General features: G+C 41.1%; 1 protein-coding gene across 2 annotated transcripts in view; it reads right to left on the reverse strand.

Moving 5' to 3' along the window:
- LOC137290375 (D(4) dopamine receptor-like) overlaps window positions 1-15,864 on the reverse strand; it is a 99,169-nt gene that overhangs the window by 5,529 nt on the left and 77,776 nt on the right. For both annotated transcript variants that reach the window (XM_067821278.1, XM_067821268.1), the window contains 2 exons: window positions 6,874-6,986; window positions 1,771-2,690 (listed from right to left, as the gene is read on the reverse strand). In XM_067821278.1, the coding sequence (XP_067677379.1) occupies window positions 1,771-2,690; window positions 6,874-6,986 (1,033 nt within the window). The remainder of the gene's footprint in view (window positions 1-1,770; window positions 2,691-6,873; window positions 6,987-15,864) is intronic.

A 15,864-nucleotide genomic window follows, 5' to 3' on the forward strand; every position in this document is an offset into this window, starting at 1 on the left:
GGGAGTGATGTGTGGTAGGTTAGATACAGTTTAACCGTGTGGTTACAGTAAACGGATACAATTTGTTATCCGGCTTGAATTATTTAAAAGAATAACTTCTGTATTACTTCTGGTTGACGTTTTCACCTCCTAACTACCTCCTAACGTCAGTACTAAAATGGAATGATAAATGATCTCAGTCTCTCTGTCGTATCCACTATCGACTGTGATAAAAATATAAGACAACCTAAGCCATACTTCTCCCCAATGTTCTGGAGAATTGTCTCGCCTGATGCCCCTCTCAGACTCGCTGCTGGCACTTTAAGTGAAACCCTAAGTCTACACTCGACCGCTTGTCAGGCCGTAGTCCATTTCCACTTCAACTCTCTGCCTCAGTTAAGCCGAGGTGATCGAGACACGGGCGGAGCATGTCACCACGATCTCCCAGCTAAAGTTTCGTCTGATAGAGACGTGTTGGTCTTGTCATGTTTACATTGCTCATGTCTGATTTTGGTTAATATAAGGATGCCATCGATGGAACAATGAAAACATATATGTAAGGTCTATGCACTATCAGAACCATGTTTCAGACATTAGGCGTTAAGGGAACATAATGTTTGATCACTGATAGTTCAATGCTTCATCAGCAACTGTGCATCGTCGGAGGATCAATGGTGGTACCGAGTGTCGTGTCTTACACTATATGTGATTCTTCAAAAATTACAGACGTTTACAAATTGCACAGTTAATTATTTTTTTTATATCATTAACATTGTTGATCTCAAACAAACATTCACCCAACCTCACGGCACCAATTCCGTGAAATTATATATCTCTTGTAATCTCTTGTAAGAAACATAGCAATTAGAAATGCATTGCACAGTGATAGTGAGTGGGGAGGGAGAGGGGGAAGGGGGGGAAGGGGTAAGTGTCAGCTTCTTACACTGAAAGCCCGGGTCTGTGCCATAAAGAAAAAACCTGAAGTAATATTTGTGTGCTGACAAGGCAACACTTCAGTTCATCTCTGGACACACCACCGCTAATTTACGACTGATTTGTATCCACCGCCCAAATATTGATGGATATAATTTTAAAAGCCGCGTATCTTTCACCGACTCAAAACGGTCTTCGCAGTTAGGAAACGTCACACGTAATATACTGAACAGCAGGAGAGACGCAAGTTTCGAAATGAAATCATATTAACGTCACCGTTCATATTTATGTCTTCTATTTAAATGCTAGACAAGCCGCCATATTGCTGGAATATTGCTGATTGCGATGTAAAACTAAACTCACTCACTCAAATAGTTGACAAACCAAAAATCCAGAGATGCGGTTCTTTGGCTGTTCAGTATATTTGTGTGAGTGAGTGAGCTGGTGAGTTTAGTTTTACGCCGCAATCTGCAATATTCCAGTTATGTGGTCTGTAAATAATCGAATCTGGACTAGGCAATCCACTGATCAACAGCATGAGCATCGATCTGCACAACTGGAAACCGATGACATGTGTCAATCAAATCAGCGAGCCTGACCATTCGATCCCGTTAGTCGCCTCTTACGACAAGCATAGTCGCCTTTTGTGGCAAGCATGGTTTGCCGAAGGCCTAATCCACCCCGGTTGCATATTTGTGTGATGGCAAAGAAGCAATTCCGTTCATTTCGCGGCATCCCTAGCTTTAGATAAATTGATTTCTGTCCACCGATATTGCTGCACTACTACGAGAAGAGGTTTAAAACCCACATGTCTCAGTTCCACGTCAAATGGCAAACACAAAATAGTGGCATGCTTACCTAAAACAATTGCTAACGTCTTCGTGGCTTTTCTCTCACGTTTATTTGACGATCTCTCCTTTCGTTTCCGACTAGTCCTCATATGAAAATTAAATTTTGTCACACCCTTTTTGTGATTTTCCTTCTGATTTTTTGGTCCGGCTGCTCCGGCGGCACGGCCACTAGATCGACGTTTCGTTGGCGTGGACCCTTTTGAAGCACCAGGTGAATTGAAGGGCGTTTCCGCTTCCGTTCCAACACTCTGACCGGAAGTAGTAGCAAGTCCATCAGCTTCCTGTTTCTCCATAGCTTCCGCTACGGGATTGGCTATAAGCTCACCTCCTACATCGTCGTTGTGGATGATACCGTCATCGGACCCAGGACTTTTGGGCCCGCTACCGTCGTTCCCGCCACTTTCGTCTTCGTTGTCATGAGAATGAGAGTCCGACGCGGAAGGAACGTTTGTAACCGAGGTATCGTCCACAACCGGAGGCGCCAGTTTATGAGATTTATTCGTGTTATAAGAAGCTACTTTACCGTTATCCATCCGAGCCAGCCCCGTGGTTACCGTGGGCTCCGACGGGGCTTGCGTGGCTTGAGTATTTTCTATGACACTCTGGAGCGTTCTTTTATCAACGGTTTTGATCTTTTTGGCTCTCATGGCCTTCTTTGCTCTCTGCCGCAACACCCGGTATATTCTCCAATAGAGAAATATCATCATCAGTGAGGGGATGTAGAATGAACCCATGGATGAATATATGAGGAAGTCCGAGTTAAAGAATGTACACACACCGGCAATGCGTTTGTCGGAGTAGTTGACTCCTAACGCAATAGGCGCGGCGATCGCTATAGATATTATCCATGTCATTGCAAGCATAATAAACACACGTTTAGAGTTTTTATGCTTCGAATACTTAATTGGTTGAGTAACAGCGATGAATCTGAAACAGAAGAAATAAGAGAAATTAGAATGACGCAGAACTCCGATTATTTAGAAAATATTGTTTTGGTGTAATTGAGGCACAAATAATTGTCTCAAAGTTGTAATACAATATGTCGTATATTAAGATAATGTACGTTGAACTAAACTAGTATTTCGTTTTTGATTCATTTACCTTTCACATTTTGGATAATATGGGGAAGTGTGTAACTTCTATCTAGAGGGTGTAAGTGAGTTTAGGTTTACGCCGCTTTAGCAATAATCCAGCAAAATCATGGCGGGGGACACACGATATGGGCATTACACATTGTACCCATATGGAGAATCGAACCCGAGCATTCGGCATGACGAGCGACCGCCTTAACCATTAAGCCACTGTGTTTAGAAGAAAGCGTCTGTATCCTGCACTCTTTCAGACTTTATCGCCATTTACTACACGATTGCATTCCTGAAACTGTTCTAGGCAGCGTTAAATACAACCTTTTCACACAACCTGCAACTCACACGTTCATCCTACTCACACAACGTGCAACTCACTCACTCATCCTACTCACACAACGTGCAACTCACTCACTCATCCTGCTCACACAACCTGCAACTCACTCACTCATTCTACTAATAACTTACGGCTTAAATGTAGGGGCATCAGTTATATCCATATGGGTGTTACGTGGTCAGATTTGATTATATTTTTTGTCTCTCGAGAGCTGGTGGGGCAGCTTTTGTTTAAAGCCTTCGCTCGTCACGCCCAAGACTCGGGTTCGATTCCGCACATCGATACAACGAGTGGAGCCTATTTCTGGTGTCGCCAGCTGCGATATTGGTGGAATATTGCTAAAAGTGGCGTAAATCTAAACTCACTCACTCACTCTCGTTACTGGTAGTTCCAATCTGCTGGTTAAATTTTAAAGGCTTTGATCAAATTTCTGAATTTGTCACTTGTCAGAAAGATGCAAGGTTCATCAAAAATTCATTTATTCCTTGACAGTTGTCTGTCACGACAGTCAAACATTCACCCGAGATCCTTCTGGTGTAGATAGCGGTTGCAAAGCAGAAATGTCGATAATAATAATTACGATACATTTTTTTCTGATAAATATCGATATTGAACCACAATTTCATGCTCACAACCATCGATCCCATCACCTGTTTAACTATCGATTAGGAATATCGATTAAGTTGCAGACATTCTCAAACCTGCTTGTCCCTGTTGTACACTGTAAATGCCAGAGTTAATTAAACTAAAGAAACATTTACCACGTGACCAACAGTAAATTTCCCCCAGGAGCTCACAATCATTCTGTTGCAGTATCCGGTAGATATGTTTTAACTCATTTGTGATTTTGCGACTAAATCAATTTGTCATTTCAGACGCGCCCTGACAGACGAGACGAGCGCAGGTAGAAAATGACAGAATTGATCAAACATATTTTTAAAAGAATTCCCCTCGGTGCGTGACATTAATGAGAATTCACTGTAGGTGAAATATGTACAGAAAATAATACGATGGATCGGTCGCACGTACTTGTGTGCTGGCCTTGATTAACACTCCTGTTGTCAGTTCTTAACATTTGAGCTACAACACATCATCTGAATCTTTATTTGCATGAATAAAATATTTGAATTGCCAAACCTTTAGCTTCTCAATGTAATACATGTCTACAAATTTCACCAAATCTTCAAGGAAAGATTAATGTTTACAATTTTTAAGGCACGACACACTCATTTATTTAGAAACTAATTGTTTCCTTTAAAGATCCCAATACCTGACCATTTCAAACATGCCTTTATTATGTGCAGTGTTTATATAGGAGTCACCACATTCACAATTAATCTTGTATATCACTCCTTTAGGTGAAACCTCTCGCCCAATTGATATCCACGTAAAAGAACATAAAACCTCCACAGCCAAAGCAGACAGCAAATGAACTCTCTCAGATCATCAACAGAAATTCCCTACCCATGAAATCAGGTTTGACAACGTCGAAATCCTATCAACCAAGAATCAAGACTTCACAAAAAGAAAACTATTCGAGGCCACAGAAATCCGCCACCACAAACCTTTGATCAACAGAGACCAAGGATACTACATACCATCAGCCTATCAAGAATTAATCAAACAATAGACTCTACAAAACAACCAATTAATTCCTTTGTTTATTGGCTTCATCACAGTCTCATTTGTTGCAGCTAGTCTCTCACTGGCCTCTCCCTTTTATGTACCAGTAGTTATCCGATTATTTCGTTGTTGGTAATGCTAATCCGCTGTTTGTCAAAACAAAGTATTTATATATACTTCTTATCATCTGGTTGTGTTCACTCGTAGCTTGATAACGATATAAGGAACCTACGTCCGAGAGTCGCTGTATGCAATAAATAAGCAGCTGTCATCCATAAAGATATAATGTTTCATTTTTGAATCACCAACTTCAAAAATGAAGATCAAACAATAAGGCACGACAGGTATATGTTTAATGAGTCGTGATACGATAAATATATTTGCAGTGATTCGTGATACGATAAATATTATCTGCAGTGAATCGTGACACCATAGGTATATCTGCAGTGAGTCGTGATACGATAAATATTATCTGCAGTGAATCGTGACACCATAGGTATATCTGCAGTGAATCGTGACACCATAGGTATATCTGCAGTGAATCGTGACACAAAATGTATATCTGCAGTGAGTCGTGATACGATAAATATTATCTGCAGTGAATCGTGACACCATAGGTATATCTGCAGTGAATCGTGATACGATAAATATTATCTGCAGTGAATCGTGACACCATAGGTATATCTGCAGTGAGTCGTGATACGATAAATATTATCTGCAGTGAACCGTGACACCATAGGTATATCTGCAGTGAGTCGTGATACGATAAATATTATCTGCAGTGAATCGTGACACAATAGGTATATCTGCAGTGAGTCGTGATACGATAAATATTATCTGCAGTGAATCGCGACACCATAGATATATCTGCAGTGAATCGTGATACGATAAATATTATCTGCAGTGAATCGTGACACCATAGGTATATCTGCAGTGAATCGTGATACGATAAATATTATCTGCAGTGAATCGTGACACCATAGGTATATCTGCAGTGAATCGTGACACCATAGGTATATCTGCAGTGAATCGTGATACGATAAATATTATCTGCAGTGAATCGTGACACCATAGGTATATCTGCAGTGAATCGTGATACGATAATTATTATCTGCAGTGAATCGTGACACCATAGGTATATCTGCAGTGAATCGTGATACGATAAATATTATCTGCAGTGAATTGTGACACCATAGGTATATCTGCAGTGAGTCGTGATACGATAAATATTATCTGCAGTGAACCGTGACACCATAGGTATATCTGCAGTGAATCGTGACACCATAGGTATATCTACAGTGAATCGTGACACAAAATGTATATCTGCAGTGAGTCGTGATACGATAAATATTATCTGCAGTGAATCGTGACACCATAGGTATATCTGCAGTGAATCGTGATACGATAAATATTATCTGCAGTGAATCGTGACACCATAGGTATATCTGCAGTGAATCGTGACACCATAGATATATCTGCAGTGAATCGTGATACGATAATTATTATCTGCAGTGAATCGTGACACCATAGGTATATCTGCAGTGAATCGTGATACGATAAATATTATCTGCAGTGAATCGTGACACCATAGGTATATCTGCAGTGAATCGTGACACCATAGGTATATCTGCAGTGAGTCGTGATACGATAGGTATATGTACAATGAGCTGTGACTCGGTTTTAGTCCCCACATGGGAACAATGTGTGAAGCCCATTTCTCGTTTCACTCGACGGTTTGATTGTACGCCGTCAGTATTTCAGTAAACTCACGGCGTGTGTTGTGGCTGGAAAATATTTTTTGTCAAAACACTAAAAAAATGGATCACGTAGCGTGATTGTGTGTGTTGAACTAAACAAGCATTTCCGTATTTCGCTTCATTTACCTTTCAACATTTTGGATCATATTGGGAAGTGTGCAACATCTTTCTAGAAGGTGGAGTGAGTGAGTCTTGACTTTTCGCCGCTTCAAGCACTATTTGAACAATATCAGAATGGGGGACACGAGAACTGAACTCATGAGAGGAAACGAACCCGTGACGAACGAACGAGTGTGATAAGTACCTACCTATCTACACTAATGGCGGTTAAGTTGAGGATGGAAGCGGTACACGCCATGACGTCAGCAGCGACCCAGGCGTCGCAGAGTATGTCGCTTAGCAACCATATGCCACTCATCACCTGCAAAATAAACAAGTCAGGAGTCTTTTAAACAGCCGATACACATACAATGATTGGATACTGATACTCGAGACAATATGTTAAATTAATCTATAGAAATTTGAGTAAATTGGTTGTGTTTACTCCTTTGTGAATAGTATTCGGATCAGATCGTGTCTGTTGGGCCCACAAGTTTCACGAGGATGTCTATATTGCGGGAAAACCAACATCTTTACTCGCAAATCTGGTATTCGAACTCGTCCGGATCGCCAAAGGGACGCAACTCTGGTCGGATAAACATCGCGACGACTGCGCCACCAATTCCGACACATATGTGTACCTGCCACATCATTGTAAATAACCAAACAACAAGAAATCGCTTTTTACATATACAGGGTATTTTTCAGATTAGAAAATACAGTGCAAGCATGATATCGTTATGAATGTCCTAATGTGCTCGAAAAACATATTTCTTGTGCCAATGTCAGTAGGTATAACTTGTAAAACATGCAGGGAAAGTGCCAAACATAACATCACACAATGAAGAAATGACCACTCTTAAAGGCCCGAGAAGGGTTCTGGGTTAGAATTGATCTTCAGTAAGCCATGTTTGTCGTAAGAGGCGACAAAAGGGATCGGGTGGTTTTAGTCTGTTTGCAGTGAAAACGTACCGATGAATTTCACTTTAAACAAAAAAGTAAACCGAATAAAGTGAAATCAAGATTGCGAATCCCCATAACTTTACATTGACAATTGAACATTTAGAACACAGAATTTTATTCAACTAAAGGTTCTTTAACAAACGATAATAGTTGCTTTATTTGTTTGCAATTATGCACATTAAATAAAACATCGAAAACAAGTTGGGCTGGTCTAAGTTAACGGTAACTAAGTACCGCGTGTGCATTTGTTTCGCTGTTCCAACAGCCGTGCTTCCCCTGTGTAATACAAACCAATAATAACGACATTAATTTATGACTGTTTGTAAAATAACCTTTATCCTAAATTGAATACAATTCTGAGGTTTACATTGTCAATTGGCAAGGAAAGATAATGAGGACTCACAATCTTATTTTCACTTTATTTTACTTACTTTCTTTATTTATGATGAAATTCATCGGTAAGTTTTCACTGCAAACAGGCTATGGTTTCGCTGACTTGTTTGACATATAGCATAGTTTTCCAATAGCATACATCGATGCTTATGATGCCGATCACTGGATTGTCTGGCCCAGATGCCATTTTCTACTGATTATCGCCATATAGATTGACTATTGCCGAGCACCACATTCAGCAATACACCAACCAACCGAATCGAAAAAAACTTGGTGCGTATCCAGATGGTATAATATCATTGTGTTTAAAAACTGAAAATAACAAGTGCGTGTAAAATCTAACTTTGTGTAAATAAGAACCAATAAGTCAACCAGTCTTCAAGAAAGGGACAAAGGCCTTAGATGGGAGGGTTGGGGACAGGGATGGGTGTAATGTATCCGATCCTTTAAAAAATACGGTCGTTTACAAAGAGTGCACTCTGTTATTTTGCATAGTTAATTAGAAAATGACTGAAACCTTCTTCGTGCCCGAAAGGAATTTCTAAAATCATTTACATTCACCCTACCACATCGCACCAATTCCGTGAAATTATGTCTCTCTAGTAGTAACAAGAAGAAATATCGCAATACCAAATACATTGTAAAGTATCAGTGAGTGAGTTTACTTTTACGCCGCTTTTAGCATCGCAGTACTCCAGCAATATCACGGCAAGGGACACCAGAAATGGGTTTCAAACAATGGGAACCCACGTGGGGAATCGAATCTGGGTCTTCAGCCTGCCGATGGAACACTTTAACTATTAAGTTACCACCGCCGATCACACACTGTACCCATGTGGGGAATAGAACCCAGCTCTTCAGCCGACGAGCGAACACTTTAACCAGTAAGCTACCTCGCCGCTCCAGCCCAAACACAAACGCAATGAATTTACAAAAAGTTTCATTAATCATTTCATAAATAGCATATGTCCACATTTTAACAGCAACAAAACTTATTTTAGGAACAAAACAAATTTAGACAAAAATTTACAAATGCAATTTTTTGATAATAGAAAGCCGATATGATGAACACATTGTTGCGTGCTGGCACATCAAACACAACCTTCCTTCACTTGGCTACATATTACTCCTACCTGATCAATATCTTCGTGATTTGACACCGCAGTGAAAGCCAAACTATTTATTCTCAACGAAAATAAAATGTATAAAGATATATTCGCTTGGCTGTGGAGAGTACATGTGCTCATGAAAGTATAGAGACCCTTTTACTTGACTGAGAAAATAATCTCTAAAGTAAACCACATCTGACTTCCATTTTGATCGGCGGGGAAAGATGATCTGGAGTCAATGACAAAAGGTTGAAAACGTAAATACTTAGAAAATATGCCCCGCACGAGTACAAGTTCGTGCTTCACGCGTGTGCTACGAGAAGTAATATTTGATGAAAGGGCTTTATTTAACGTGTGCATTTCACTGAAATCGACAAGGATCAAGCCTTTGTAATCATCTTCAGCTTTGATATGTTCTTTTCCGAGAACATTCAGATGTGATCACGCTGCGAACCTGATATTGGGGGAAAATAGATTTTATGACAAAAAAGCATGATATTTGAGATGAAACGTACGAACATGCATCATATGTGCTAGTGGTTGAAAAACAAAAAGAAATATAAAAGGTATCTTCTCTCGTCAAGGCTGATGTTTGACAGACTGTAGGCTATTTCCATGTCATCTATCCCTGTCATGTCAATATCAAGAGTCAAATGACTGAATCTGTGGATTTTGATAATAAAGACTCAAAGTTCAAATCACACAGTTAACGATGCTGATCCTTGCTTTGGGATATTGTTGCATTAATCTTTACGACTAATATTTCTACATAAAAATAGTTAAAATATTGATTTTGGATAAGATTCCCATAGTAACGATACGCTATATTCCTAATTGAATGTTTTGTTGGCTATGAGTGTTAAGAGAACCGTTTTGGTGGTTTAGGCATGTCGAGGTGTGGAGGGGCGCGGCAGGTCAGATGGGGTCAGGGTGGGACAATTCGGGGTGGGGAGGGACAGGCCAGGTGAGATGGGTGAGTGAGTGACTTGAAACTTGCTCCGCGTTCAGTATCACAGCTGGGGACACCAGAAATAGGCTTTACATTGTATCCATATGGGGATTCGAACCATCAGTGGTGCGGGCGAACGATTTAACCACTAGGCTACCCCACCGCTCTAGGTGGGATTTAACATTGCGCTCAAGACTGTAATATGTGACAGCCTTTTGTACGAGTGCATGCGTGCGCGTACGTGTGTGCGCACGATTGCACTCGTCAGGGTGAATACAGGGTTTACCGGTAGCCTTTCATGGACATCTCGCTCAGATGCAGCCTGCTAACCCCAAAGTAACTGGTCGTTTTATCGCCTCAATGCCAGTTGCAAGACAAGGAAACAAAAAGTACCCCTTTCTGATATGAGGCTGTCGAGGATTCAACCGCCGATTCTTCGATCTTCTTTCGGGGGTTGGTAGGGTACTTTAGTGGTCAAAGGGTTCGCTTGTCACGCCGAAGAACAAGGTCCGATTCGATGGGTACAAACATGTGAAGTTCATTTCTGGTGTCCCCGCCGTGATATTGTGGCAATATTGTCACAAACCACTTACCCATCTCGTTTTACGGACTAAATAACAATGGTGTCATTTTTGAGTGAGTCAGTTTAGATTTACACCGCTTGTAGTAATGCTCCATCAATATCGCGGCGAGGGATACCCGCAACACCAGAAATGGACTTTGGACAGTGTAACCAAATCGCGAGTCGAACCCGGATCATCGGTGTGATGAACGAACGCTTTAACCACTAGGCTACTACCGTACCTCCTGTTGGGCGTGTGATCACAACAATGCAAGATATCGTGGAAGTCAGGCAGCTACCTTGTAAAGAATAACAAAGAACACTATGATTATCACGATATTATTTTCCTACTCTTTCACCAAAAAAGGTTCCCCTGTCTCCTTTATCTATTTTTAAAACCTCTCCGGGAACAGGAAATGAGTTCGAAATGTTGGAAAATGCATTATAGTAAGACCGCTTTTTTGTCTGTCCAATTTTCTTTTTTGTCATTTTTGTAATGAGGCAAATGACTTTTTGCATTATATTCTATTCTTTTATATCAGAGCAAATATCTTTGCTAATGCGCCCATCACATGTTGGCTTTGGAACATGTACTGGCCGACTGAATTCCCAAGACTTCCGCTATTTCATTAAAAAGATGGGGGTTTTTTTGGTTTTTTTGTCATACTTTGGAATTAGAACTTAAACATGAGTGAGTGAGGCGTTACGTTGCGTTTTGCAGTGTTCAGCAATATCCATTAGATATAGTGTAGTGGAAGGGAAATTCTCTTCGGATTGCCGTATATGTTCGGATCCCACGGGGTCACAACACACCAGAGCCGTGCTCAGAATAGTACATCAGCAATCCATGCTTATCTTAATGGGATCGGGTTGACATGTCATCGAATCCAAAACTGCGCTGATTGTGCTCATGCTGTTGATCACTGGGTTTTCTGACTCGATTATTCACAGACCGCTGGCATATAGCTGGAATATTGCTGTGCGCAATATTAAACATCAAACACACAAAACACGTTAAACCATGCTAGCTGTTTCCGAATCTTTTGCGCTCGGGGTTAAAGGGATTAAACGTCGTTCGTCTCGGATCTAGCAAACAAAATCTTAGTAAGACTCCGTATGACAATGTACACAGCGGTACGGTATTAAAGACCGCCAGGACTCTAGAACCTGACCAGTGTGCTCTCCAGACAGACAGACACACGCAGACCGGCGCTTCGAAAGGCAGATCGTGAAGGCGATTACAACTCGTCTTCTCTTGACGAAACACAACAATAGAAACGCAAGGAAAAACTTATTCAGTAATTACGACTCCTTGCCATTGCGTGGGGTCGAACAATTTTACATCCATGTTTAGACGGGCTGTCTGGGCGTCTCCAATTTCGTCAACATCAAACGAAATCATATCTTAGTATCCCTCTCTGAAAATGGAGCAATTTTCTCATTTTGTGTAATTGTGTCTTTCACGGAGGCGGATGCGCGCTTATGCTTCTTGAAATCTCAAAGACAGCAGTGAGGTCGAACGAGCGCCATTTTGCTTTTTGGTCACCTCCATGAGTAATTGCCGTCAGGGAATCCCAAGCCTCTGTGCAATGCATATTGTTACAGACAAATATCAAAGTATTTGTTGATTGTGTCTATGAGGAGTGGTTTCGGGGTAAAAAAGCAAATGTAAAACGTTTTTTATTCGAATGTTTTTCGGTTTGTTTACGACGGATTTCGTAGAGACTATTACATATTTCTTTCTTCGATATAAACTTCCGAATGCTTGCCTGCCTGAAAAGCGGGTGTTTGTAGGTTGTAGGATGTCTGTCTACTGCCTACTAGAAAGGTGATGGTTGAACGCGAGGGTTGAAACAGAATAGGACACGTGAAGGTCCCGGGTAGATTAGGCCTTCAGTAAGGCCCATGCTTGCCACAAGAGGGTTTTGGGTGGACAGGTTCGCTGACTTTGTTGACACATGTAATCGTATACCAGCTGCGTAGTTCTTCATGGTGTGGGTCACTGGATTGTCTGGTCTGACAAACCTGATATGTACAGGCCGTTGCCATATAGCCGGAATATGGCTGAGTGCAGCGTAAAACTAATCTCACTCATTCAACACATCAATATCGCGTACAGATATTCATTTCTATTATTTCTATTCTATTATTGTCAACGTGACAGCGGCATATACTAGCGTCCATGCTACCCGGCTTGACATCATTGTGTTTAAATGTTTCATTGTGCTTACTGGGTATACGAAAAATGTTTTTTTTAAGAACCGACTCCATGATAAAATGAAGATTAATGTGCCGGCAGCGAGTCGGAGCGGACATGAGAGACAATTCTCCAGAACACTGAGGAGACATGTGGCTCAGATTGCCTTGTATATTTACCACAGTCGACAGTGGATGCGACAAAGTGAGTGAGTGAGCTTTGGGGTAGGTGTGAGTCATCATCATCATCATCATCATCAGTATTACTATCACCACCATAGGCATCACCACCACCACCACCACCACCACCACCACCATCATCATCATCATCATCATCATCATCATCATCGCTATCAGCAGCAACACCGTCGTAAATACCATCATTCTCCAAGTTCATCATCTCTTTCAACATCACCGCAATCGGCATAAACAACTACAACTTCGGCAGAATGTAGTTTTGCGAAGCTCTCTTAGTTGTAACATAGGCCTATGTGTCCGAACTTAACAGTAAGTTAAGACTTTCTTAGCGCTAAGAGAGCTTCGAGAGAGTAGGCCCTGGATCGTACCTGTCTCACGCGTATTAAACGTGCGACATCATTCACAAGAATCATCTTTAACGCGTTTACACGTAGGATGTAATCGAGATGAGACAAGCTTCCATCACACTTTAGACTTCCCCAGTACTCATCACGTTATATAGTACTCTATCTGAAAATCTACACGCTTTATTTGAAAATTCTGTCTCCAGGCTTTGGTTTCTTTACACAACATCAAAGCCAAGACTTCTTTCTTTCCTCAAAAATCTTAAAATATTTAACCTTTTAGCTGCGTTTCTTCTGGGCTTCCAGTTCGTGGCTTGAGAGTCTTGTCTTCAGCCTGTCACTTCACTAAGTGGATTAAAGCTGCGGTTTCAGCAACAAAAGACATTAAAAAATTGGATTCCTTTAATCAGATGGAAAGTATTACTTTTTCGCATAATCTGTCTATCTCCAAATCATCGATAACATATGGGCATTTTTAAAACCCTTGCCCATAATGGCAGATTGTTCTTTTCAAAAACTCTTACCGTCGTGAGAAAAGTGACGACAGCTGTATAAGTAGCGAGCGAAGTTGAGTGTAATTATCGCTACAGCGAAATAAATGACTACTTTTGTGTGTTCTTTGGGGGATATTCTACTTTAAAAGCCGTCACAGCTGCTTGTTCACTATGGATAAAGAAACCTATTTTCATTTTTTCTATTTTAGTATGTATCCTTATTGTCCCTTATGATTGAAGGCCTGTCGATACAAAAGCATCTGCCGCTTGATATACTGGGTGTTTTGCCAGAAGTGATTTGTAGGAAGTTCGTAACCGATGCTTTTAAAAATATTTTTCTAATTATCGGATTCGATATTTTGTCAGTATTTTTGTGATAAATTTGCTTAAATCACACGATGTTTTTAAAAGAAATGGTCATTTCGGGGGGAAAGGGTTAAGGCGCTCGTTCTTGACAACTCACAACGGTACGTGGGGCGGTGGGGTAGCCTAGTGGTAAAAGCGTTCGCTCGTCACGCCGAAGACCCGGGTTCGATTCCTCACATAGGTACAATGTGCGAGGCCCATTTTCTGGTGTCCCCCGCCGTGATATCGCTGGAATATTGCTAAAAGAGGCAAAAAACCAAACTCACTCACTCACTCACAACGGCACGTTGTGTGGTAGTACCATTCACGACCCGTGTTGAAACTGGTTTTCTGTTACCCATGCTTGTAGTAAATGGCGACTAACGAGATCGGGTGGTAATCGAGATCACGATTGTGTAGACAGATGCTCATGTTGTCAGTCACCTGATTGTTGGGTAAAGGGTCATTTACTTACAGACAGAAAAAAACCCCAAAATAATATGGAGACATATCTTGAATCATGTCCTTTGATGCAATATTGTGTAAATTACGATTCACTCACTCATTCAGCTAAGCAATGGTTTGGTTTGAAAAACTTCTGTTGGGTAAAACAGATAGTTGGGTTTGAAAAAATCTGTTTGTCACTGGAGGTCGGGGACATTGCTTTAAAGAATTAAAGGTGGGAGCACCAAATATATTTATGATGAAATATGTGACGAGTGAGTGTGTTTTGTTTTGCGCCTCTTTTTATAACTCAGTTTCGGACCAACATGGGGCGCTTGATAGCCTAGTGGTGAAACCGTCCGCTCGTCACGCCGAAGACCCGGGTTCGATTCCCCACATGGGTACAATGTGTGAAGCTCATTTATGGTTTTCCCCGCAGTGATATAGCTTGAATAGTACTAAACGCGACGTAAAACCATCCTCACTTACTCAGGTTAAGATGATGTCAGACTTTGGACATTGGATTTACGGAGAGACATGCGACTTGTTCAGAGTCTCAGGCAAACCGATCAACCCAGTGAGCAGTTTTAGCACAACTCTGAGTGAGTGAAATATGTTTTATGCCGCATTGAATTGCAAGTACATACAAAATATTTACTGGCTTAAAAGAGGCGGCATGTTCATATATAGCATATATTGGCACAGATCTACTGCTTCCATGGACCGAAAATCTTGTGTAAGAACCAAAACCGTAATATCGAAGAATCCCGGCAGAAAACATTCACTACATGGCCATCACCTGCTTGAACTGAACACCTTTAAGAACATGTTTCCAGTACAAAGGCGAAAGCGAGATCGTTAACAGATTTAAATGTCGAAATCGCGAGGACGCGATATCGTCCCCAAGAGCATTCCGTACTTTTACAGTCTAGCTGGATCTCGCCTGTGTAAACTTCCTGCAAGTTTGCAGAACATTCTCCTTGGCAAGTAAGTGGAAAAAGACCATTTAATTTTGAAGCAATATCGAAATCGTCAGACTATGTCATGTCCAAAGCATTTTAACATCACGGGGCACTAAGTTGCACATTGCTAATGCCCCAAACAGCGTTCACCTAAACCAAACCTCATCGCCAATATTGAAATGCGACGGAAGCCATTATGCGAGTAGAGTCGAGAACAAGTGTTCCCCTTCAAATGGTCTAA

Source organism: Haliotis asinina, chromosome 1 (assembly GCF_037392515.1).
Source record: "Haliotis asinina isolate JCU_RB_2024 chromosome 1, JCU_Hal_asi_v2, whole genome shotgun sequence".
Lineage (NCBI taxonomy): Eukaryota > Metazoa > Mollusca > Gastropoda > Lepetellida > Haliotidae > Haliotis > Haliotis asinina.